General features: G+C 37.1%; 1 protein-coding gene across 1 annotated transcript in view; it reads right to left on the bottom strand.

Annotated features, from left to right (window-relative positions):
• The window catches only part of ACE2 (angiotensin converting enzyme 2), an 88023-nt gene extending 63070 nt beyond the window's left edge, over positions 1 to 24953 (bottom strand). The window contains exons 1-4 of the mRNA XM_044669265.1: positions 24768 to 24953; positions 5638 to 5796; positions 1321 to 1414; positions 743 to 886 (exon numbers count right to left, since the gene is read on the bottom strand). Coding sequence (XP_044525200.1) covers positions 743 to 886; positions 1321 to 1414; positions 5638 to 5796; positions 24768 to 24953 — 583 coding nt within the window. The remainder of the gene's footprint in view (positions 1 to 742; positions 887 to 1320; positions 1415 to 5637; positions 5797 to 24767) is intronic.
• Positions 24954 to 25454: the final 501 nt, after the last annotated feature.

Below are 25454 nucleotides of genomic sequence, written 5' to 3'. Positions count from 1 at the left end.
AGAGAGAGAGAGAGAGAGAGAGAGAGAGAGAGAGAGAGAGAGAGAGAGAGAGAGAGAGAGAGAGAAAGAGAATCATGATTTGACATTATCCGTGTTGTATTATATGTCTATTTTAAAAGTCTTCCAAGGCAGAAGAGTGGTAAGGGTTAGGCAATGGGAGTTAAATGATTTGCCCAAGGTCACACAGCTAGGAAGTGTCTGAGGTCATATTTGAACTCAGGACCTCCCATCTCTGGGCCTGGCTCTCAATCCACTTAGCCACCTAGCTGCCCCCAACCCCAATGCCTCCCCATTATGTTTTAATCTCGTTCAGGGCTATTCAGGGAGTTCTGTCAACCACTGGCTATGAGTCTGACACTGCTGGACTAGATTGTCTTTAAGGGGTTTTCCAGCTCAAAGAATCTGTGCTTCTTTCAAATCCAAATTGGCTACCAATATCTTCAGAGAGCCCTCTAGATCTTCAAAGGTACTGAATGCTTGATTTAGGTAAAGTCAGGTAAGATAAAAAAAAATTAACTTCATTTCAGAATTCTTGAAAGGCTCACACAGTCAAAGATTGGAGAAATCAAGTGGAAATTATGATGATCTGATTTTTTTTTAAGATTTTCTTCTCCAAATGTCCTCAGTCAGAAGAGAATCCTAAATTCAATGAAAGCCTTCGTCCTTAGTTAGGAGTTGGAAATATCACTAATTTTCCCTTATGAGAAATATGGTCCCTCTAGAGAATAAAACATAAACTTACCATTTCCTTTGGCAAGCTCATTTTTTAGTTCCACATATTCTTCATATAATGGCCTCATTTCTTTGCCAACTTTAGATCTCCAGCCTTCCCAGGCCCATAGCCTTTCATAATAATCTCTGCTTTCTTCCATGACTTTGTCTAATCCTATTAACATAAGAATAAAAATGGTTATGTATATATTTCTAAAGTTAACCTAAATAGTCTCATATCTTTTAAGTCATTTAACAATATTCCTAGAAAGCATTAATGAAAGAATAAGACATAGAATTCTGACAGAAGTTAACCAAAATGTTGTGATATTTTATGTTTAAAATGTTTTTATTTATAATTTATCATAATCCTGTATTATTTAAACATAATCACTAGACAAGTTTGATTATTTGTACTGATGTGCAATGCTAATTTTGATAGAACTTTTAGAGAAATTAGTCCTTTTTCTATTAATTAGGTAATGAGATATGGCAAAAGCCACAAAATATTTTATCAATCAATCAATTAACATTAAAAAGCACCTCTATGTGCTACCCATTATTGCTAAGCATTACAGATAAAAAGACAAAAATTAAATAGATAGATACCTGGTTCAAGCAGGAAACATTTCTGGGGAGTCTCAGAGTTACAGACAGATCCGGTACTGTAGAGAGTGCTCATGGTATTCAAGATTGTATTCAGCTATAATTAAAATATTTCAATGTTAGAAAAAGCATGACAGAAAATATATGCGGGATAATTGAGGCTAATATGCTGGCCCTCCATCTGACAATGGAATAATCACTTCATATTTATATGGCCAGGAGGAACAGTGAATAGAACTCTTGGACCTGGCATCAGGAAGAACTGAAATTCAATCTGGCCACATACACTTAATCTGTGCCTGGGCAGTGATTAAGGGCAAGTCACTTATCTCTGCCTGACTCAGTTTCCTCATCTCTAAAATGAAGGATAATAATATCACCTACCTCATAGGAAAGATATAAGGGCTAAATGGTATAAAGTATGTAAAATACTTTGCAGATCTGGGACAATCCTGAAAGACTTATGACAGGGAATGCTATCCATGTCCAGAGAAAGAACTATTGGAGTCATCTTTCATATCAGTGCATTTATAGTTTTATTTGGGGGGTTTGGGTTGCATATGAGTGTGCTCTTACAACAATGACCAATATAGAAGTGGGTTTTGCATGACAAGAAAAAATGAAAAAAAAATGCTTCAAAGAGTCTTATGTAAATGCTAGCTATTATTATTACTATTATTGGGTTGGTTTTTTTTTTCTGATAATGAGATCTTTTCACAAGAGGCAATCTGTGTGGTTGATAAAGCATCATACTTGGAGTAGGTAAACCTAGCTCAAATCTTGCCTCAATTATTTTTTTTGGTGTGTGACCTTTAAATCCCTTGGAGTTTCAGTTTCCTGACTGCTAAAATGAAGAAAAAATTAACACCCACTTTATAAGGTTGTTGCAAGGGTTAAGTGAGAAAATATTACAATGATCTTTGCAAACCTTAAAGTTGTATATGAATGGGAGCTTCTATCATTATTCAAACAAGCAACCCATTTTTTTCTTCATCCCATCTGTTCTTGAAAGGATGGACTCTTATCTTCCACTTGTCTCAAGTGTCTTGCACACTAGGTGCTCCATAAATATCTGCCAATTAATTGAAACCAATTGACCTAACAGAAAGCAGAAAGCATTTCTGTTGCAAATGAGAGAAAATCCATTATTTCTCAGTTTTATTTCCTTTGGAGCATTGTAATTGCTTCCTCTCATTTGATTTTTTTTTTTTTTTGCCCCAGGACCAAATTTAAAGACATGATTGATGATCATATCTGATAATGATAATAATGATGATACCTGAACTGTAAGCTTTTGGATCCTCGTTCTAGAGCAGAAAGAAGACTAGTCAACCCTAACTTCATTTTATAGTTGAAGAAATTGAGGTCCCTGGAGGTTAAGCAATTTGCTCAAGATTGAAACAAATGTTGTTCCATAGTTTTTCAGTCATGTCCAGCTCTTTGTGACTCCATTTGGGGTTATGACAACTTAATATAAATCTGTACCCTCTTTCATTTTTAAAAGGAAAGTTACATTTTGAATTTGAAAATTGGTTTCAGTCTCTTCCATCCCTACCCGTTAATTGGATTAGAAAAATGAGGCTGGAGGCATATCTGGATAAGAGGAATTCATGCCTACTCTGAAAGGAAGCCCTGGAGCCTCCTGGCCCACGTGATTCCTGGTATCCGGAAGTCCCGCCTCTGACCTGGACTGAGGACAAGTCTGTCCAATCAGGGGGATTCAGACAAAGTGATGTCATGGGCTATAGCTTATGGATCAAGAAAGCCCACAGGTCATTTTGACTAAGCAGCAGTAGTAAATGGAAGAGAGGTGAGCTTGAGCTTAGGTAGGTGGCCAGATGTATGACTAGGTGCCTTTTTTTTCTCCAAACCATTTTTCTCTGTTTAATGAATAATTATACAGTCTCCAGAGAATTTTAATCTAACAGGGTTTTCTTGGCAAAGAAACTGAAGTGCTTTGGCATTTCTTTTTTTTTTGTGGCTCATTTGATGAGGAACCTGAGAGAAACATGGTTAAGTAACTTGCCAAGGGTCACACAGCTAATAAGTGTTTGAGTCTGGATTTGAACTCTGGAAGAGGAGTCTTTCTGAATGCAAGGTCTGGCACTTTATGCTCTTCTCCACTTACCTGCCTTGAAACAAGTAGTATGGGTCAAGATGGGATTCGAACCCAAGTCTTGTGACTCTAGAGCCAATATATTTTTCAAGGTACCAGGCTATATCCCACTTGATTCTCCCATGAAACAGAACCAAAGGGGCATCTAGATAATAGCACAGTGGATAGAGAATCAGGCCTGGAGTGGGGAAGATTTAGGTTCAAATGTGACCTTAGACATTTGTGTGAGGCTGAGCAAGTCATTAAACCCTAAATGCCTAGCCCTTGTTTTTCTTCTATCTTAGAACTGATGTCTTAGAATTTATATTAAAACAGAAGGTTAAGGTTTAAAAAGGAAGGAAAGAATAAAGGAAAGAAAGAAGGAAGGAAGGAAGGAAGAAAGGAAGGAAGGAAGGAAGGAAGGAAGGAAGGAAGGAAGGAAGGAAGGAAGGAAGGAAGTTACTTTCATTTTTAAAAGGAAGGAAGGAAGAAAGGAGGGAAGGAAGGAAGGAAAGAAGGAAATCACAGAGAAGTTATGTATACAAGGTCACTCTGCCAGAGAAATAGAACTGCAACTCAAATCTAATTCTTTAAAAAAAAAAATTTAACTCTTACTTTTTGATTCAGTAACAACTCTAAGACTTGGCAAGGGCCAAGTGATCAGGATTAAGTGGATTGCCCAGGATCAGACAGCTAGGAAATATCTGAGATCAGATTTGAACCCAGGTCTATCACCACTAATTCTGCCTGAGAAGATTTAGCACAGACAACTTTAATTTCATTCTAAAGAACAATAAAAATATTCCTGCCTCTCAAACCCACTTTTGGAGGTGTCCTAAGGTTTATCTAGTGATGGCAAACCTTTTAGAAGGGTGGATGATATGAGAAATGTTCTCAGATGCCCGTGGTTAAACTTTTGCCTAGCCCTTACCTCTCTTCTGCTTTGGAACTTACACAGAATTTATTCTAAGGCGAATGGTAAGGGTTTAAAAAAAAGGTGGAGAAAAAGCCATTAGTAACTTTCAACTAAGTGATTCGAGATTTTAAAATCTCTGCATTAAATACAGAGACTAAAGTCAGTAAGCATAATTTAGGCCCTGGAAGAAGCCAAAACTGTTAAGGAAAAACATCATAGATGAATATCGGCCAAATTTGAGCTTTTGGGGTTATATTGACTTTTTTAAATTCTTGATCATTTCACTTTTATCTTTTAATGTTTCTGAACTTCTGGGAGTTTTCTTGCAATCTACAGAATCATGTCATGCACACCAAAGCTGGAATTGATCAGTTCTCTGATGACGTTTGCAGGGCTGCCCTAGGTCACAGAGGAATGGGAAACTCTGTTTTATAACATCCTATTCTATGTTGTCTTCTTGCCATGCACAATTCAGGATCATGAAATGCAAATGAGAACAACAGAGATCTCAGGCAGGAAGCAAAAGCAATTGGCTGAGAGTCCAGAGAGAGAATCCAATCCAAATCCTCTTTCTTTTACTTACTGTCTGGTATGACCTTGAACAAGTCAATCCACATTGATAAATCTTATTTTCCTTATTCATAAAATCAGGGTTTGATTAGATAATCCCTACTCTAATATGTAACTAGATAATCCCTAAAATCTTTTCTTGTTCTATTTTTATTCTAAATCAATAAACTCTGAAATTTATCAGCTAAAAATTCTACCATAACAGAGTACAAGATAAAAAAAGACCTTGTTCCTAAGGTATTTCTGGGGGCAGCAGGTTGGCATTGTGGATAGAATGCCAAGATCTGCAGTCAGGAAGACTCATCTTAAATCATTTCTTGTTCATTTTAATTTTATTTTATAATACATATAATAACAAAAATTGTTTTGTTACATTTATTTTGTTGTTACTTAGCTCTCTTTGCCTCAGTTTCCTCATCTGTAAAATGAGCCAGAGAAGGAAATGGCAAACTACTCCAGTATCTTTTCCAAGAAAACCTTAAGAAGGAGCCGAGAGTCAGAAAGATTCAAGTCTGAATCCAACCTCAGATACTTATTAGCTATGTGAACCTGGCCAACTCACTTAACTCTATTTGCCTCAGTTTGCTTATCTGTCAAATATGCTGGGAAAGAAAATGGGAAATTGATTACTCCAGTATTTTTGCCAAGAAAAACCCCATGAAGGGGTCATAAAGTGCTGACTGAAAAATGAATTTTAGTTCTTGTGACCAGCATAGAAGTTTTTGCCAACTTAACTTACCCGTGCACCCTTCTCAGGTGACAACACTGACGCTCCTTTCTGCTGGAGAGACTTAAGTTGAAGTTTGATTGTGGGGTTTGTAATTTCATTTAGTGAAAATGTTCTGGAAAGGCTGGACTGGTTTTCATAAAATAAAGACCACCTGGCACCGGCTTCGTTCTGTAACAAAAAGGAAGAGGCCAGAATCAATGAACTACTTCAATCAATGTGACCCAGGAATTGTAGTAATATGAGTTCTGGGAAGAGAGTGTTCCTTGAGAAGCATCTCATTTTTCCCAAAATGATTTAATTTTCTTCTTTATTTAGGGTCATGCCTCAAAACTAAGGTTCAGCTTTGAACTCTCTGGGATCAGATATCCTCATCTTTAGCCCTCGTCATTATCTACTCTGCTCCAAACCAGACCATTAGAGATTCTACTTAGGAGTAGCTAAGTCACTGGGCTCTGAGCCCCCTGGGAGCATGTGTCCTCATCTTTAACCTCCTCCCCAAACCGCCTTGCACCTCTTCCTCTGAGAACTATAATCAAATAAAAATTATCATTGCCCCTGGCAAGAGTGTGTCAGTAGACTTGCCCTAATGTTCCAGTCACCATCTCTGTGACTTTCCAAACTATAATAGCTTTTCCTTGCTACCACTCTCTTAGAAAGCAGTCTCCCTCAAGTCTTTGAAGGATGGGACTGTCTGAATTCTATATTTGTATCCCCGTTGCTTCCCACAATGCATCACATATAGTAAAAACTTATGAATGAATGAAAAATGCGATTTCTTCATTCTTAAATAGCTTAATTCTCTAGTTTCATCAGGGTCAGGGCTCAAAGATCATGGTCAGCAGAACACATCTGGTTAGCATACATTCTGGATCTAATGACCAGCTTTTCTGGTCAGTTGTCTGTGGGAGTAAAAGTACCTTCATTTAGTTGTTTTGGAATGTCTAATTCTTGTCTTTAACAGCTTGGTATCAAAATGGAAGTTCATCAATTATCAAGAAAACACTTGTGGACTACTAACAACTATGTAAAAGAATGCTCCAAATCACTGATAATGATTAAAAATGGAAATCAAAACAAACCTGATGTTTCACTTCACATTCATTAAACTGGAAAAGATGACAAAATTCAGGAATAGTCAATGTTGGGAGTGGGAAAAGGCAGTCACACTCAGGCATTATTGGTGGAAATGTGAATTAGTATAATTATTTTGGAAAGCAACTTGGAATCATACCAAAAAAATGGCTAAAATGTCTGTATTCTTTGACCCAGAAATTGACAAACAAACTCCATATATATCCAAAATATTTGTGGCAGTACCTTTTTATAGTTTGAAAATAATTAGGAACAAAGTAGATATCCATTAATTTGGAATTGGCCAAACAAATTGTAGTACATGATTTTAATGCCATGCTACCAGATAGTAAAAAATCATGACCATGATGCATCAGAGAAAAATAGATTTCCATGAATGATGCAAAGAAAGGAAAGTCAAGAAAATGGTATCACACAAAAACTACATCAGTATAAATGGAAAGAGTGACCACTTCAAAATACTCAAATATGAGTGTTACAAAATTATAATAACAGCCTTGATTCCAAAAAAGAGAGAGCTGAGAAGCCTCTTCCTATACCTATGCACAGGTGGGTAATCCATAGAGTAGAATGCTAAGCATTAGATTTTTAAAATGTATTTATGATTTGATTTTTCTGATTTCCCCCTCTCTTTATTTTTTTTTAAAGCCTTACCTTCCATCTTAGAATAATTTGTATTGGTTTCAAGGTAGAAACTAGGACTAGGCAATGGGGGTTAAGTGACTAGCCTGGGACCACACAGCTAGGAAGTGTTTGAGGCCAGACCTCAAACCCAGGACCTCCCATCTGTAGACCTAGCTCTCAATTCACTGAGCCACCCAACTGTCTCTACCTTCTTTCTTTCTTTTTTTCCTTTTTTTTTTTTTTAAATTCTATTATAGGGGATAACTATCAGGGAAGGACAGAGGAAGAACAAAAGGGGGAAAATCTGTGATGTTAAAATGAAGGATATCAATTTTTTGACCTATTTTTTAAAATTGGAGTTTATGGACATTATTCAAGGAAAAAAAACCTTGTTAGAGTTAACAATTCCCAATTCCAATTTTGTGCCTGAGTAAAATATCTTTCATAGGAAATGAGATTCTACTGCTCTTAGATCTCTTATAGAGAGCTCTTAGAATTCTCAATCCTAAAAGGCTTTAGAGAGGCAATGATAGACTACAATGAGGAGAAAGCATAAAGGTTCTTCTTTTTATTTAAAACCTTACCTTTCATTTTAGAATCAATACTGTGCATTGATTCCAAGGCAAAAGAGCGGTAAAGGTTAGGCAACAAATTTAAGTAACTTGCCCAGTCCCATAGCCAGGAATGTCTGAAACCAGATTTGAACCCAAGCCTCTTATTTGCCCCCTATAAAGGTTCCTATTTATTTAGTTATTCATTCATTCATTCATTCATTCATTCATTCATTCATTCATTTATCTGTTTGTTCATCTGTTTATTTATTTATTTATTTTTATTCCTTCATCCATCCATTTATTTATTTGTCTGTCTGTCTATCTATCTATTTAGTTGTTTTTTTTTACCCTTATCTTCCATCTTGGAATCAATACTGTGTATGGGTTCTAAGGCAGAAGAGTGGTAAGGGCTAGGCAATGGGGGTTAAGTGACTTGCCCAGGGTCACACTATGAAGTGTCTGAGATCAGATTTGAAGCTAGGACCTCCCAACACTAAGTCTGGCTCTCAATCCACTGAGTTACCTAGCTGCCCCCTATAAAGGTTCTTTTTGAAAAATAATTGGAAAATATGTGCAAGATCATCCAATATGTTTATCGTTTTGGTAGATTTTTAGAAATCTCCCCAGGTACTTCCTGGTTTCTCCTTTATCATCAAGCACATAGACTTCCCCTAATTTTATAGCATACTTCCCTCCTCAAGCTTAGCAGGTCTAAAACTTGCTTTCATTTCCTAACTTCCTGAGTCAAAAACTCCATTCCCATCAACTATGGCAACCAGGACTTGATGTGCCTTAAATCAATTCAGTTCAATTTATCAAAGATCTGATGGATACTCAACTATAAGCTAAGACCTGTGATGGATACTGAGGAAGTATTAAGCATAGTCCTTGCCCTGAAGAAGTTTAAATTGAAAGGTACATCTAGGTTACTCAGTGGTTTAAGAGCCAGATCTAGAAACAGGAGGTCATGGGTTCAAGTGTGATCCTAGCTACTTCTTAGCTGTGTGACCCTGAGCAAGTCACTTAACTCCCACTGCCTAGCCCTTACTACTCTTCTGCCTTGGAACCAATGCACAGTATTGATTCTAAGATTGAAGGAAAGGGTTTTTATTTTTTTATTTTTAGAATATTTTCCTATGCATGTTACATGATTCATGTTCTGAAGGAAAGGGTTTTTAGAGGGGAAAAAAAGTTTCTATTGGAGCTAGAAGAAACATTAGATATCTAATCCAGCCCTTAATTTTATAGATAGGAAACCAAGGTATAGACAATTGCTTTAGAAAGACAAGACAAATATTAGGAAAACTTAAAAAAGCAATGCATGATATATGTGATCAGGTACCCAAATAATCGGTTTATAGGCAATTGATGCTAAAGGAATTCATTGGAAAACAAGATGAATATGGGATACCATGATTAAGATATAATCTTCACGAAAGTAATAGGACTTGATCGGGGTCTGGAAGGATTGCTAGGATCTGGATAGAAAAGGATAGAAACTATAGAACATTCCAGAAGCGGGAAATAACCTGAGAAAAAGCAAGGAAATAGGAACCAGCAGGAGTCATTTAAAAGATAAGGGCACTGACCTGAATGGAACAGATGATTTATATTGGTGGGGAAAGGGAATTAAGTTTGGAAGAGTAGACTGAGAGCAGATTATTGAAGCCTTGCCCTCAATAAGTTTGGACTTTAACCTTTCAATAGTGGCTTTCAATTGATGGCTTTTTAGCAGTGATATGACATGATGAAACAGCACTTCAAAATGATGGTCTCCAAAGTGGGGGGATCAAAAGAGCCGAAGCATGACAACAAAAGGTGTCTGTGGCATGACCCCAAAGGGTGCATGATCAACCAGTTAGAAAGATAAAGTGGGGATTAGTTATATCCCATGTTCCAAAGGATAGCCAAGAAAGCCACACCTGGCCTTCACCCCAACACACCAACACTCTGCTTCTTCCCACCTCTGTACAAGCTCCCATCCTTCCTCATTATGAACAGATATTGGTCCTCTAGGGAAATTATAAGAAATTTACGACTCACTGTAGGGTTCCAGGTATTAACAAATCATGAAAATATTAAAGATGCATTCAATAGCTGACTCTAGTGAGCAAAATGCTCATGTTCCAGACTTATGGATATATTTGTAATATTTCACATGATTGATATGGATCCTTGAACTGAATTGGAGCTCAAATTTTGTGGTATTCTAACCCTCCCCACAGCGGCAGCCTGGAAGTCTGATTAGCATTTTCTATAGCTTCTTTGTAGTGGCAAAGGCACTTGATTAGTATATGTATGAGATAAGGCCAATGTGCTGAAGGTCAAATGAACTTCTAGTCTGGGCTTTGGCTACTCCATAGTCTTAGGATCCTGCTCTTTTATCTTGTCATTGATTACTTATATGATGCTAATATTTCTGCCATATCACTTATTTGATTAACCATCCCACATCCCCCATTCCTGGTTACCTCAATAAAATCCAGTCTACCAGTCTGTCAAAAAAGGGGTGCTAGTACCACCTCACGCCTAGCAGGTGGGCTAAAATGACAGCAAAGGAAAGTAATGAATGTTGGAGGGGATGTGGCAAAATTGGGACATTAATGCATTGCTGGTGGAGTTGTGAACTGATCCAACCATTCTGGATGGCAATTTGGAACTATGCCCAAAGGGCTTTAAAAGGCTGCCTGTCCTTTGATCCAGTCATAAAACTGCCCCAAAGAGATCATAAGGAAAAAGACTTGTTCAAAAATATAGCCACACTCTTTGTAGTGGCAAGAAAATTGGAAAATGAGAGAATGTCCTTCAATTGGTGAATGGCTGAACAAATGTGGCATCTTTTGTGATGGAATGCAATTCTGCCCAAAAGAATAAAGAACTGGAGGAATTCCACATGAACTGGAAAGAGCTCCAGGAATTGAAGCAGAGTGAAAGGAGAACATTGTACACAGAGACTGATACACTGTGGCACAACAAAATGTAATGGACTTCTGTACTGGCAGCAATGCAATGATCCAGGACAATTCTGAGGGCCTTATGAGAAAGAACACTGTCCATATCCAGAGAGGGAACTGTAGGAAGAGAAACACAGAAGAAAAACAACTGCTTGATCACATGGGTCAATGGGGATATGACTGGGAAACAATCACACTAGTGCAAATTTTAATAATATGGAAATAGATCTTGATCAATGACACATGTAAAACTCAGTGGAATTGTGCATTGGCTATGGAAAGGGGGGTGGGAGATGGGGAGGGAAATAACATGTGTAGCAATCCAGGTATACATTAATTGTGATATTATTTTAAGAAGTATTCAAAAACTTAACTCTTATACTGCTAATGATTGATCTCTGCAATCTTGAGTCAAATTGAATGTTGACCTTGCCAAATCCCTAGCCCTTCCCTAAGGCTACACCCCTGAAGAGAGTCAGTTATCTCAGTCTCCTAACTATTCCTTCAATGATCAATTAACATAGGTATCAAACATCAGTAGATGCCTTAGGCCATATCCACCCTGGATCCTGATCTTAACTCTACCTATTGTTTCAGGTTTTGGTAGTTTGCATTTTATGATGATTACCTCATAATGTTAATGTATCAAGCCACTGGCCTCTCCCCTTTCCCCCATACTGTTGTAACCCCAATAAAAAGTGACAAGAAATCAGTTGGATATAAGCTCTTGACCATCAGAGCTTACTCGCTGTCTGTCTACCTTATGCCAAAACTTTCTGTGTCTGCGTGTCTTTATTCTCGCCTCATGTTCTCTTTCCATTAATCCTTAACCCGTAACCCATTTTCACTCAGTCCTTGGTTCCCCTTTCTGAGTGTCCAACCCACTAGGAATCTTCGTGGAGTCGGTGGACGGCTTCAACATGAATCATGGAACCATGGAAAAATTTTCTTAATCAATAAAAATAATTTAGCATAAAAATAGGGGCTCTATACCATCAGAGCAAGACAGCACAGGCTTGATGTTATGCTGAAGATTCTTGTGTCTCTGTGCCTCTTTTCGCTCTCTATGTCTTCCCCACCTTAATCTTTAAACCCTTCCACCAATATTCCCTCAGTCCCCAGCTTCCCTTTCAGGTGAACAACCCACACAAGAATATCTTGTAGCTGCTGGCCAGCTACATCCACACACAAACAACAGAATCATGCAGATGACAATGGGTAAACCCCATTACCTTTACCTCTTCACATCCCATTATGGCTTCCCAAAGACAACAGTGATTGGCGAGTAAGATCCCACTCTCTAGCTAAAGGTACAGGATGTATAACCAAAAACATTTGAAGACCACTGCTGAATTAGAAAAAGAGAGGCAGGGAGACCTATAGCCTCAGATTAGGTAAGAAGTAATGAGGCTCTGGAGTGGGAATGATAAAAAGAAAACATAAATTGGTTCATACCAAGATGATGCCAATCACTAATGGCCTAGAAGAACCAGTGCTATCCAGTGGTAGAGAAGCAAAGGGCAAGAGTAGGAATAGGGTAGTTGAACCAAGAAATGGAGTCTAGATCCCCACCAAAATCTCATTCCTCATCTCTGCCTTTAAACTTCTCTCACTATCAACATTTTCCCAACTCCCAATCTCATATTTGAAATATTACAGTTTTAGCTTTTAAGTAAATACTCCATTAATATTTTAAAACCTTTCAGTTTTATTCTCTGGTACTTAAAAGTTGTTATTGTTCATCATTTGTTTTTGAAGAGGACCAGTGACATTAAGGATGATGTCTTGATTCCTCCATAAATTGGATGTAAGACAGGTCGCACAAATTCATGCACCTTGCTCTCTCTTCCAATCATCAAAGTGCAGTGGCAAGACAAAAGTAAAGATGACTGGAAATGCTATAAATATATATTAGAAGATATAGATTCGTTTCCTTTTCCCCTAATCATCTTAGGCAACAGACCTAATAGTGCTATTGCTGGGTCAAAGGGTACACAGTTTTATAGTTTTTTGGATTCCAGATTGTTTTCTAACAGGGTTAGATCAGTTCACAGTTCCACTAACAGTGTATTAAGGTCTTTATTTTTTCTACATCCCTTCCAACATTCATCATTTTCCCCTTTTGTCATTTTAATCAATCTGATATTTCAGAGCTGTGTTGATTTGCATTTCTCCAATCAATAATGATTTAGGACATTTTTATATGGCTATATATAGTTTTTTTTTTATCCAAAAATTGTCAGTTCATATCTTTTGACAACTTATCAACTCGGGAATGGCTCATATACTTTTTTTTCAGGAATTTTATATTTTATTGAGGAATAAGATATGTACACAAATGAGTACATGCAAAATAAATACAAGGTGAATTTGTGGGGAGGAGGGAATTAATAGTAGCTGGGAAAGATCAGAAAAGATATCATGTAGAAAGCATTACTTGAGCAATTTTGAAAGAAACAAAGGATTCTAAGAGGCATTCCAAGTCACTCTAAGGCATGAGGGACAATAAGGCATGAGTAAAGATGCTGATGTGTGACACTGAGCAAATCATTAAATCTTGCTGTACTTTACATTCTATAAAATGGGATTGGGGAGAGGGTTGAACTATATGGTCTCCAAAGTTTCTTCCAGCTCTTTGATCCCACAAAACTAAGTTTTCTGGATTGTCCCACACCATGGAATAAATTCTCTTTCAGGAATCTTATTGATAGCATTCTCTCATACAACTGTCTTTGCAAGGTGCGTTAGCTGGCTAATGCTCAATGTTAAAGACATCAGTAAGGTTCCATATTTGATTCCAGAATAAGCTTCATTTTCTGCTTCCCAGTCACATATGAAATCCCACAGTCCCTGGGGTGTTGAAAGGTTAATGCTCAAGTCATAATCCACATGATGGAAGGATGTGAATATATCAATGAAGTAAACAGAAGGAAAAAAGGCAAAGAACCTCTCATATTCTTATAAATTTGAGAAAGTATTGTATATATTTTAGATGAGACTTCTATCCAAAAATTGTTTTATAGACAATGGCCCAGGAATGCAGTGGATGACCTTGGTGTCTTCAATATTTGGTGAAGCTTTAGGCACTCCCCAGGATAGACACCCTCCTAACTCACCAGCATATCTGAGGTTTTTCGGTTACCCTCAAACTGGGTTAGTCCATCTGTCAAGATGATTTTAACTGGGGTGTGGCCACTGAGCATGCTACAGCTTCTTGGAGTCCCAGCTGAGAGTTAGGTGAAAAGTAGACACCAAGGGTGAATAGCCAGCCCTGAAAAGGGCTCAGCAAGCCCTCATACCTGAGGTGCTAGTTCCCCAAGAGCATCTTCTACATCCTATTTCCTAAGAGGTTGCAATTGCCTCTAGCCTTTATTCTCAGAATAGGTATTTTTAAATAATGCTCTTTGCTTCTATCTAGAACTTTTAGTCTCAGACCTCTGCACTTTAGAAATAAGTCAAAATTATGACTCTCTTTACACTCTTTTTCTCTTGATGATTCTCTGCTCCCTCCCGAGTTATTTTTTGTAATGGTATTTTAAGTGTATTAAATGTCCATACCTCTTTCTACTCATCCAAAATAAAGCAGTCTACACAGTTCTCTGAGGGCATGGAAGTCAGCTCCTAGAGGCTGTATAAGTCAGAAGACAGATTTTTTTTTTAAATGAATACTCCAAGTTCATAAGGCTTGCCCATATAACTCCTAGCTGCTGTGGACTCTTAAAGACAAGAGCTTTTCAGACACTCTCTTTTAAGAGATTTAATAAGAAAAAAGCAACAGCAGTCAAAACTAAAAGAAACCCTAGCAGTTGTGGGTGTTGCTGATTCTGGAGACCTTTACTTCTATCACATATTTTCCCTGTTCTAGAATGATTGAAACTCAGAAGCATATTGGGCATTCTCTAACCAAGTCTGGGCGGCTAGGTGGCTCAGTAGACAGAATTCTAAGCCTGGAGTCAGGAAGACTCATCTTTCTGAGTCTAAATTTGGTCTCAGACACTTAATTGCTATGTGACTCTGGGCAAGTCACTTAAACCTGTTTGCCTCAGTTTTCTCATCTGTAGAAAGAGCTGGAGCAGGAACTGGTAAACTACTCCAGTATCTTTGCCAAGAAAACTCCGTGTTGTCACAAAGAGTCTTAAACAATCAAAGAACAACAAACCTAGCTCCTCCATTTTAAAGTGCTTTTTCCTTCAAATGGCCCAAGTAAGGCACATAATGTGTGGCTCAAGAGTCCCATAGCTAAGAAGAGAGTTGGAACTCAAATCCATTGGCTTTCAAGACCCTGGGTATTATTATGCTTTATGTGATCACGTCCTATCTCACCCACTGAAATATAAGCTCAGGGAGGGCTGCTCTTAAAGTCACATAATCACAGCTCTAAAGATTGAAGGCGCCGCAGGAACTTTCTTGTCTAAGCCTCTCAATTTACAGATGAAGAAACTGGGGTCCAGGAAGTCTTAAGTAGCTTCACATTGTCATATTTTAGTTTTTTTTAAAAAACCCTTTCCTTTGGTTTTAGAATCAATACTAAGCATCAGTTCCAAGGCAGAAAAGCATGAAGGACTAGGCAATTAGGGTTAAGTGACTTGCCCAGGGTCATACAGCTAGGAAGTATCTAAGGTCAGATTTGAAGCCAAGACCTTTTGTTTCCAAACCTGTTTCTCTTTCCAGAGAGCCATCTCACTGACCCACTGTTAGGTTTTTTATCTTTGTATCTGAAATACATTTCTCCAAAGACTAGTATAGGATCATACAAAGGTAATTAAAAGGGTTGTTTGCAAAATCCACTTAAACTGGGGGCAGCTGGGTGGTTCAGTGGATTGAGAGCCAGACCTAGAGATGGGAGGTCCTAGGTTCAAATCAGGCCTTCCTACCTGTGTGACCCTGGGCAAGTCAGTTAACCCCTATTGCCTAGCCCTTACCACTCTTCTGCCTTGGAGCCAATACACAGTATTGACTCCAAGACAGAAAGTAAGGGTTTAAAAAAAAAAATTCACTTAAACTGATCATTCTGAAGATAAATGAGGAGGAAGTCAAGAGAAAGTAAAGAATCTTCATGACTCCTGACCAAGGATGTTAGTAGTAGAAATCACATTCCCTCCCTCAATAAACCAATTCATTTTTACTCCAAATACTGCAGTTTAAGGCTAAGAGCTGGCTTGGAAACAGCCCAGAAATATATCGCATTTTTGCTATAATTAATCACTGTCTGTGGCAATATTTTTGCCCATTTTTTTCTACTTTGAGAAGATGATATTTTTTTAACAGCATTGTAAGATTTGTTTATTCAGAGGAAATTTTATCATTGCTGCCTTAAGATTCTAGAACAAGAACGACTCATTTTCTCCTTCTCAACATCCCCTGAGCCAACTTTTGCTTTGACTGGATGATAGCAAAACCTTTCCCATCACAATAGATGTAAGGAGGGAAGTGAGGACAGGTCAAGGGCTGGAACCTGGTAAGAACTGAATGAGAGCTCAGGAATTAAGGACTCCAACATTTTCATTTTACAGATCTCAAATTTAAAGCTAGAAAGAACCTCAAAAGCCAACTAGTCCAGTTCTCTCATCTTACAGATGTGGAAACTGAGGCTTAGAGAGGATGAATGATTTGTTCAAAGCTACCCAGGTAACAATTGCGAAGTTGGCACAGAGGGTAGCATAGGGACTCTTGACTATAAACCCCTCATACTTTGGGTTGTACTACACTGCCTGCCAATGGTGTGTGACCCAGAGCCCTAGAGACATGAAGGGACTCCTCCCAAGTCGTACAGTTAACTAAGTGGCAGAGGCAGCTTTCTCCTGCTTTCAGAATAATGATGGCAGAGTGGAAGAAAAAAGGTCAGGGAATACTAAGAATCTCGTAGTTCTTAGACCATCTCTAAACATTAACTCAAGTATAGGTACTCTAGTTGTGAGATCTTTGCTCAAAGGACCTGACATACTATTGGAACAACTGAAACAAGTTCATGTTGAGGTAAACAAAGCCAGAAAGCAAATGGAAGTGACAGCTAAATGGAAGGAATGCTTCCAGATCCCCCTTAAAGCATCCAAGAAAGGAGTCAGCAAAATTGGTTTCATCCAGTACCCAAAGGCAACAAAAAAATAACATTTCAGGGGTCATTGGGTCATCTCAGCTTACAGCTTTCACGATGAGCATAAATAAACCTTAAAAATAATTACCAGCAGGGGCAGCTAGGTGACCAGTGGATTGAGAGCCAAGACTCGGAGGTCCTGGGCTCAAATCTGGCCTCAGATACTTCTGGGCTGTGTGGCTCTGGGCAAGTCACTTAATCCCCATTGCCTAGCCCTTACCTTTCTTTTGCCTTGGAACCAATACACAGTACTGATTCTAAGACAGAAGGTCAGAGTTTTAAGAAAAAACAAACAAACCTATTTTGGTTTTTATTTTCATGTTTTTAATTCTATAGTTTTCAAAGCTATGTTTTTAATGTTTTATGTATAATTGCAACAAGTTAAATGGCTAATGGTTAAAATATAAAATATTAATGATGCTATATATATAATAGAATGCAATATATATAATAGAATAAAACTTAACAGCTTGAAGAATATGTTTGGAGGGGACTTTAAAAAATAATGCAAAGCCAAAAAATCTAGAAGAATGAAAACTATGATCATATAAGGAAAAGTGATTGAGAATAAATGGACAAAATATAGACAGAACAAAGTCCTGATAAGGACATGGAGGGAATGACTTTAAAATGATTTGATACTTTACATCTTAACATTAATTAATTTAAAATTTTACTAAGTAATTGAGTCAAATGCACTGAAATTCAAAATTAATTCTATAAAATACATAATTTTAGGAAGAAATAAATTATGGATATCATTCTCTAAAAAAATAAATAAGAAGAAAGAAGCAAATCAAGAGAATATCAACAACCACCAACTCTGTTTCCTCATCTTTATGAAATCTCTATGGGCATGATCTATGTATGTATCTATATCCTTGATGAAAATATGAGAAGGAAATAAGGCTTTCATATATAACTCTTTACAGCAAATTATACCTTTTCAGACATGTCACTGATTGAAAAAGAGTAATTAATATAAGAAGAGACAGCTAGATGGCTTAATGGTGAGAGCATTGGTCCCAGAGTCAGGAAAACCTGAGCTCAAATCTAGCCTGATAGGTATTAGCTATGTGACTCTGGGAAAGTCACTTAACCTCTGTTTGCCTTCATCCACTAGAAAAGAAAATGGTAAATTACTCCAATATCTTTGCCAAGAAAATTCCAAGGACACTATAGTCAAGGGGATCATGAAGAGTCAGACACCAAGGAACAATTGCAACATTTAGCATAAAAGCTCACTTTTCAAAAAATAATCCATTGGGGGCAGCTGGGTAGCTCAGTGGATTGAGAGCCAGACCTAGAGACGGGAGGACTTAGGTTCAAATCTGGCTTCAGACACTTCTCAGCTGTGTGACCCTGGGCAAGTCACTTGACCCCCATTGCCTACCCTTACCACTCTTCTGCCTTGGAGCCAATACGCAGTATTGACTCTAAGACAGAAGGTAAAGGTTTAAAATAATAATAAAATAATCCATTGATTACAAAAAAAGTATTTGGTTTGGAAGAGCCTTAAAATCTCTCCTCCAGCAGGAAGCCTCTTATGTATAAGTTGAGATCATACAAGAGCCTTGGTTAAATGTATAAAAATTAAAATGAATATATAATAATAACTTTAAAAATATTATGTTTTTATCAGATTTATTAGTAGTCACTAGGAGTAAAGGAATAAAAAGGTAACAAAATAAAACCACATGCCCATGACTAATCTACCTGTTCAAACAGCCCGTGTTCCTATTTGATGACTACATATTAATATCAAGAAAGGGATATATTCTTGCTCATGTACTAGCCTTCAAGATATGCTCTCAAAGGGTCAAATGGAAAAAGAATTCCCAGAGGATTGTTAAGTTCTTCTAGATGCTCTTATTTGTGTAAAATACTGGTCTGATTGAATCAAGACCCTAAGTATTATATGACCTCCTCTATGAGATCCATAATTACTCAAAAGAAATTGGCCTAACCATCCATATTAGAAAAACTAAATGGTTGTAAAGTGCCTACTGTTCAGACAGTGACATTTTGTTGGATGGTTAGGTCACCAGTTAGTACAACAGTGCAAATATTTAGAACACTCACAATGATGGATAATTACAAGTCCCAGATGAATAATTAGTTAGGTCCAGAATTGAACTGAAAGAACAAGTTGGACCACATCTGGGAAATGCGTAGTCATTTTTACAATATCAAGTTGCTCTATGGCGCAAAAACCCTATATATATATATATATATATGGGTTTTTAGTCATTTTTTTTCAGTTGCATCCAACTCTCTGACCTCATTTAGAGTATTCTAGGCAAAGATAGTGGAGTGGCTTGCCATTTCCTTCTCCGGCTATTTTACAGATGAGGAACTGAGGCAAACAGAGTTAAGTAACTTGCCCTGGGTAACACAGTTTGTAAGTATCTCAGGCCAGACTTGAACTCAAGAAGTGTCTTCTAGCTGCCCTCATACATGCCGGATTGTTGTTCAGCTTTTTTTCAGTTGTGTCTTTGTCTCCAGGAACCCATTAAGGTTTTCTTAGAAAAGATACTGGACTAGTTTGCCATTTCCTTCTCCAGTTCAGTTTACAAATAAGGAACTATGGCAAACAGGGTTATTTGCCCAAGATCATACAGCTAATAAATGTCTGAGGCCAGATTTGAAATCATGAAGATGAGTCTCCCTGATCCCAATTCTAGTACCACTTAATTCTTCCAACATGCTAGGAAAAAGCAGCTTATTTCCAATTAAGATCCAAATACAACAAGTAGCATAAGGGATATGACTGAGGAAATGTAGGAACAGAAAAGTAGGTTAAGGAGATTAACAGATAGCCAGAATCAATGATTCTCTGGGAAAAACAAAATACGAAAAAATAAAAATAAAAAACCTAAAGGTGAGGGAGATTCTCTGTGTACGTTCCTTGAGGGAAAAGACTGATCCACTTTTGTCTTTTAATCCCCCAGTGCTTGGTACATAATACATACTTGATAAGTAGAAATAAAAATTTATTATTTAACATTTATTAACAATTAATTTGTAACTAACACCTCGGGGCCTGTCATGTTGTAAGGAGAATGTTATGATCTTCTCCAAAATTTGCCAACAGAGTACCATTTATGTTGGTTCTCTCAAACATTTTTTATCTCATGCATTTTTAATTTAAAAATTTTAATAGTTTTTAAAATTTCAATATGAGCTACTAATTACCCAATAATTGCCCTCTGGGATCATTGAGATGACTCCAAACCAATTAGTATTGTTGTACATTATGTCCTTAAAAGGCACCACCCAAATGCAAGTTGTTGTTTACTCACTACTGTTTTTATATGAAGAATATATTATCTTTATGATTTTAAAGAAAACTGTGAAATAAAATTGTTTCAACTGAAAAAGAAATGATGACAGTGTTAAAAACAACCTAGTTTCTGCACAATGATTTCCTTTCAGGAAGAAAGACCCAAAGATAAGAAAGATCTGATTGTTAAACAGTAGCCTTCTCTTCTTCTTTAACATTATAGGAAGGAAGAAGGGAGGAGAGATTTGGAATCAGAAAACTTGGATTCAAATCCTGAATCTTCTCTAGTCAGTGTTACCTTGGCCAAATTCCTTAGTATTTATTCCTTAGAAATATGCACATTTCCTTACATGCAAAATTGCTCAGTGATCTTAGCAAAATCTGCATAGTTTTTTGGAGTTGGGTTTGTTTTTTATGAGAATCACTGAGATTCAATGGAGTTTTAACCCAAAGGTTTTTTGTATATCAGATGCTGTTAACCTGAATAGTACAAAAGACCTCTTTCTTTTAATTAGGGAGATCTAGACACAAATCATATTCTAATGGACCCAGGGGAAACTCTGAGTGTGTTTCAAAGAGTATTCTAAAGAATCTGATTGATAAAAAGTCCCCAAGATAGAAGTAGATGTACATAAACTCAGAGCTTCAGTTCTTGGCCACAGGTCACATTGTGAGTCATACTTGTTGGTATGATAAAATAAGATGCAAAGTCTTCTTCACAAGAATTTTTTTAAGACCAAATTCTTCTACTCTTTCACCTTTGGCACACAAAGAATGAAAATTTCTCCATTCCTGCATTGTGGATTTTCTCCTTCAAACATACTTCATAAAAACAACGGGGATAAGATGCCCCATCTTTGGTTGTATTTCACCTCCCATAGAAACACATCTTGTGAACTGCAGAAGTATGTGTCCTTAAGCATCCAAGACCATCTAATTCTCTAGCCTTGACTTCTTCTTGATTTGTTCACTCCTCATTTTATGACTGTCCACTAGGAAGCACAAATAGAGTTTGTGGCCTTAAACAGTGCCTGTGAGAAAAAACTATTTCCCTTCTCACCCACCCTTCTTAGAAAACTGCATACTGTAGATCTGAGTACCTCAGAATTTTCTACTCATTCTACCTTAAAGATGAGTAGATTCCACCTTATCATTTGTTTGCCATGTTATGTAACAGAAAGAGCACAAAGTTTATATAGTCAAGAATCCTGGATTCTTCGACTAGTTGATGATCTTGGGCAAGTCACTTGAACTCCTTATACCTCAGTTTTCCATTTCTGAAATGGGGGGAATATTTGCACTATATACTCACCAAATGAAAGCATTATATAAATTTATCATGTTCATTTATTCTTCCATGTCCAACTCTTTATGAACCCATTTGGGGTTTTCTTGGCAAAGATACTGGAGTGGTATGCTATTTTCTTCTGTAGGTCATTTTACAGATAAGGAAACTGAGGCAAAAAAAGTTTAAGTGACTTGCCCAGGGTTTCACAACTAGTAAGTTTCTGAGACCAGATCTAAACTCACAAAGATGAGTCTTCATGATTCCAAGTACAGGATTCTGCTCACTGTGCCACATAACTGTCCCAAGAGTATCATAGGCAGGTACTTTATGGTCTCTGAACTTTGTGTCTCTACCAACACCTGCCACTCTGCATCCTGTATTTCTGCACACAGTTATGATAATAATAACAGATAATTTGGAGAAACAGATAAATGTGTCAGGGCCAATAGACCTTCAAGTCACAAACACTGATTGACAGGCTTCAGTGAGAAAGGAGGGGGTTAGATACTCCTGGATCTCAAACCCCTCCCCCTCTAGCAGTAGTTGCTTCAGTTGGAAATGGAGACTGGATAAGATTCTTCTGGTAAATTTCTGTTATGGCTGAACCTCAATAATGTTCCCTTTCTTTAATTTATATTCCTCACAGGTCTGATAGAGGAATAAGTAGAAGTTAGCTTTATAACTGTTGAGGACAGAGATAAAACTGATCTTCTTAAACTGGCAGCTGACAAGATTCAAACTAGAAGACCAGACTTGAGTTGTGAGTATTCCCCAAATAATTTCCAGGCACAGATATTGAAGGTAAAGGTTATATTAAGAAGTAAAAAGGAAAACTAGAGGAGTTAATGAAGGTTTTTGGATAAGGAAAGGTGACCCTGAGCTGTTAGGTTGAAACTGCCCTCCCCCCACACACACACAGGAGGGGATGAAGGCACTTAACTAAACCTGGCTCTATTGCTATTAATGAATATTTTTACTCTCTAATCACTAAATATTTGTTGTATTGAAATTGATAAAGATCAACCCTATTAAACAGACTAACCCTTGTGTAGAAACCACACTGGCTTATGCCACAATGGCCATTCAGGTGAACCCCCAAGTCAAGACACAAGTATTAAACAGAGTGTCTGCTCACTTCAACCCCCAGAAAGCAACTGCCAACTCCTCTCAACTGCCCCCTCACCCAAAGTTCTCCAGGGGGGTCCCCTGGAATTCTGGGTGAGGTTGTCCCTGTATCTTTGCAGGGATTCCATGCATCCATCTCTACATAACAAGTTGCACTTAAATGAATTTATGGTTTGGCATTTTTCCTATAATGAAGTCAATATATTTCTTCTGCTTAGCTAGGTACAAACTCTTCTAAGTGCTTTATGTATCACCACTTGTTGCTTCAGCTCCAATAGATAAGTGGGGATAAAGTGATAACAGTATAATGTAATGATCCAAGGATTATTTCAGCAAACATTTCTGTATTTCATTTCATAGTAAGTGTTAAATCCTGACATCCAGATGCATAGTGGAAATATTCTTTAGGTTTCTCCTTATCTGATGTAGTTAGCCATAATCCACCACTATTAAAACAAATTAATTAAACCAGTCATAAAAGAATGAAAGTTAATAAAAATAATACAATCATTTCATTACCAGAAAGAAGCCAAATAACCATAAATAACCATTTTAGAGAAGATGCTTTGCATTAAAAGTTAAACTTCATTCATTCATCCATTCATCCAATAGCAAAAGCTATTGAGATACAAAGTTTCATTAAATCATAATCCCAGGCTTCATGGAGCTTAAATGAACACAGAATATCATATTATAATATAATAAATATGATAAATAAATCTAAAGAAATATACAAAAATTTTAAAAAATAAATCCTCCTTTAGGAAAGATTTCATAAAATATAGAGTGCTACCAAAGATCTATAATTATTGGATTTCCTGGCATTAAAAGGTTTTAGATAAGAAGAAAAACAACAACTAAAAACCTGTTGGTTGCTTTCAACTGAGGTTATACGCTTCAGAATGACAAGTAGTCAAATGAGTAAGTCTTCCCATAATATTATAGTCAGTTAACAAGCTCTGAAATCAGGCATTGTTCACTGTATATATTATAGTCACATTCTAACAGGATGTAATTTTTTTTTAACTTCCGAAACAGTTTTTAAAAAGCATTATACCTAGGAAGTACCACAAACTCTTTTCCATCTCTGCTCAATCTGATAGAGACATCTGACAGGAGTCTTCACTGGTCTGAAAGGCAGCTCTTTGGGATCTGTCACTCAAAGTGAATTGCCTTGCAGAGAGATCAGAGACTGCTACTTTCTGCCTCTCAGATTTGGAGAGTAGGAGGGAATCCAGCAAAGGGATTAAAAACAGACTTTCATTCTTTGTAGGAGAAATGAGCTAATTATTATAGGAGTTTAAATATCCTTCTCTTAATTTACAATGAAATGCTCACTTATGGACGCCAAGCAGAATATCACGGCTTTCCCAGGACATCTTTGGATCTATGTAAGATGGTTTAAATATAGTTCTGCTTAGAGGCCTCTGGATAGACTGAATGACCTTTGGAAGTCCCTTAGAGCTCTGTGACAACCAGGATAAGAATTCCCAAGTCTCTACTTATCTAACACAAGGCCAGGGTTTAATTACTAGTTAACTCTTTTACTAAAATTAATTTAGATTTCCCCAAAATTCCCCATTTACACAAAATTGCATGTATACCGATGTTGGCACTGAAGTTTGGGTCATTATGAATTCAATAATGGCTCACATTTATTTAGGAATCCAATGAAATTATAAATGAGATGAGAATTAGAGATACCAGTTTTGCATGAAGCAGAAACTAATTTACTAGAAACTAGGGAGAGATTGCTCACAAACTTATGGTTTTAGAGTTGAAAGAGTATTTATAGAAGAATGAATCTAAACCTCTCGTTTTATAGATGAGAAAACTGAGGCCAAAGAGATATGATTTTCCCAAAGTCACATTAGTGGTAAGCTGCAGAATCAAAATTTGAACCAAGGATCTAGATTTTTTTTTCCCTGTGCCACAATACAGTACTTAAATTTAATCCTTCTGGGAATCTTGAATAAGAGAAATATAAATGAAAGACTCTCCCTCACTCTATTCAAAATCCAGCTTGACAGTTCATCTCATTTGTTTTCCATTTTGGTAGTTATGATACAATTCAATCTTATTCCTAAGAAGCAACAAATATTCATACATAGTCATAAGAACTTACCATCTTTTCGATATTCTCATCTGTAATATTAGTGTTATATTCCCAAGAAGCAAGTGAACTTTGATGAGATAACTCTTCCGCTTCTCTGTTATAGTTATCCAGAAATTGTTTAGCATGTTCTTCAGTGGAGTTTTGAGCTGCAGTCACAGCCAAAAGGCTGAAAAAAAGCCAGAGAGGGTCTAACATCTTTTCCTGTGAGTCAAGATCCCATCCACTGAGCAAATTTCCCTCAAGCAAACCTCTTCATGGGTTTTTCTCTCCCATCAGCCTTTGAACTTGGGTTGGGCGCTGAGAACTTTGAAAAAAAAAAGAGGCAGTAAATAATCTGTTGAACTATTATAGTTTGCATCCAGGAAAAGACACACATGTAAACAGCTTTAAGAATAATTACCCAAAAAAAAGAAAAGAAAGAAATCAGGTAAATAAATGTTAATTATTAACTTGAAAGAACCATAACACTAGTAGCATTTTATGATCTTATAGAAAGCTTTTACTTTTAGTTAATATTTCCCTAGAAAGCTGTCAAAGATACACTCAGGGTCCTATAGTGTGACAGAGTGTTCAAAGAAAGCCAGAATTATTACCTAAAAGGTAGCTGAAGCATTGTACTATCCCCTTGCAAATATATAAAGAATCATTGGATTTAGCCACCAGATTTTAAAATGAGACTATACTGACCGTACTTAT

The sequence above is a fragment of the Gracilinanus agilis genome, chromosome 3, assembly GCF_016433145.1.
Source record: "Gracilinanus agilis isolate LMUSP501 chromosome 3, AgileGrace, whole genome shotgun sequence".
NCBI lineage: Eukaryota > Metazoa > Chordata > Mammalia > Didelphimorphia > Didelphidae > Gracilinanus > Gracilinanus agilis.
This window is presented reverse-complemented; position numbering and strand designations above follow the sequence as displayed.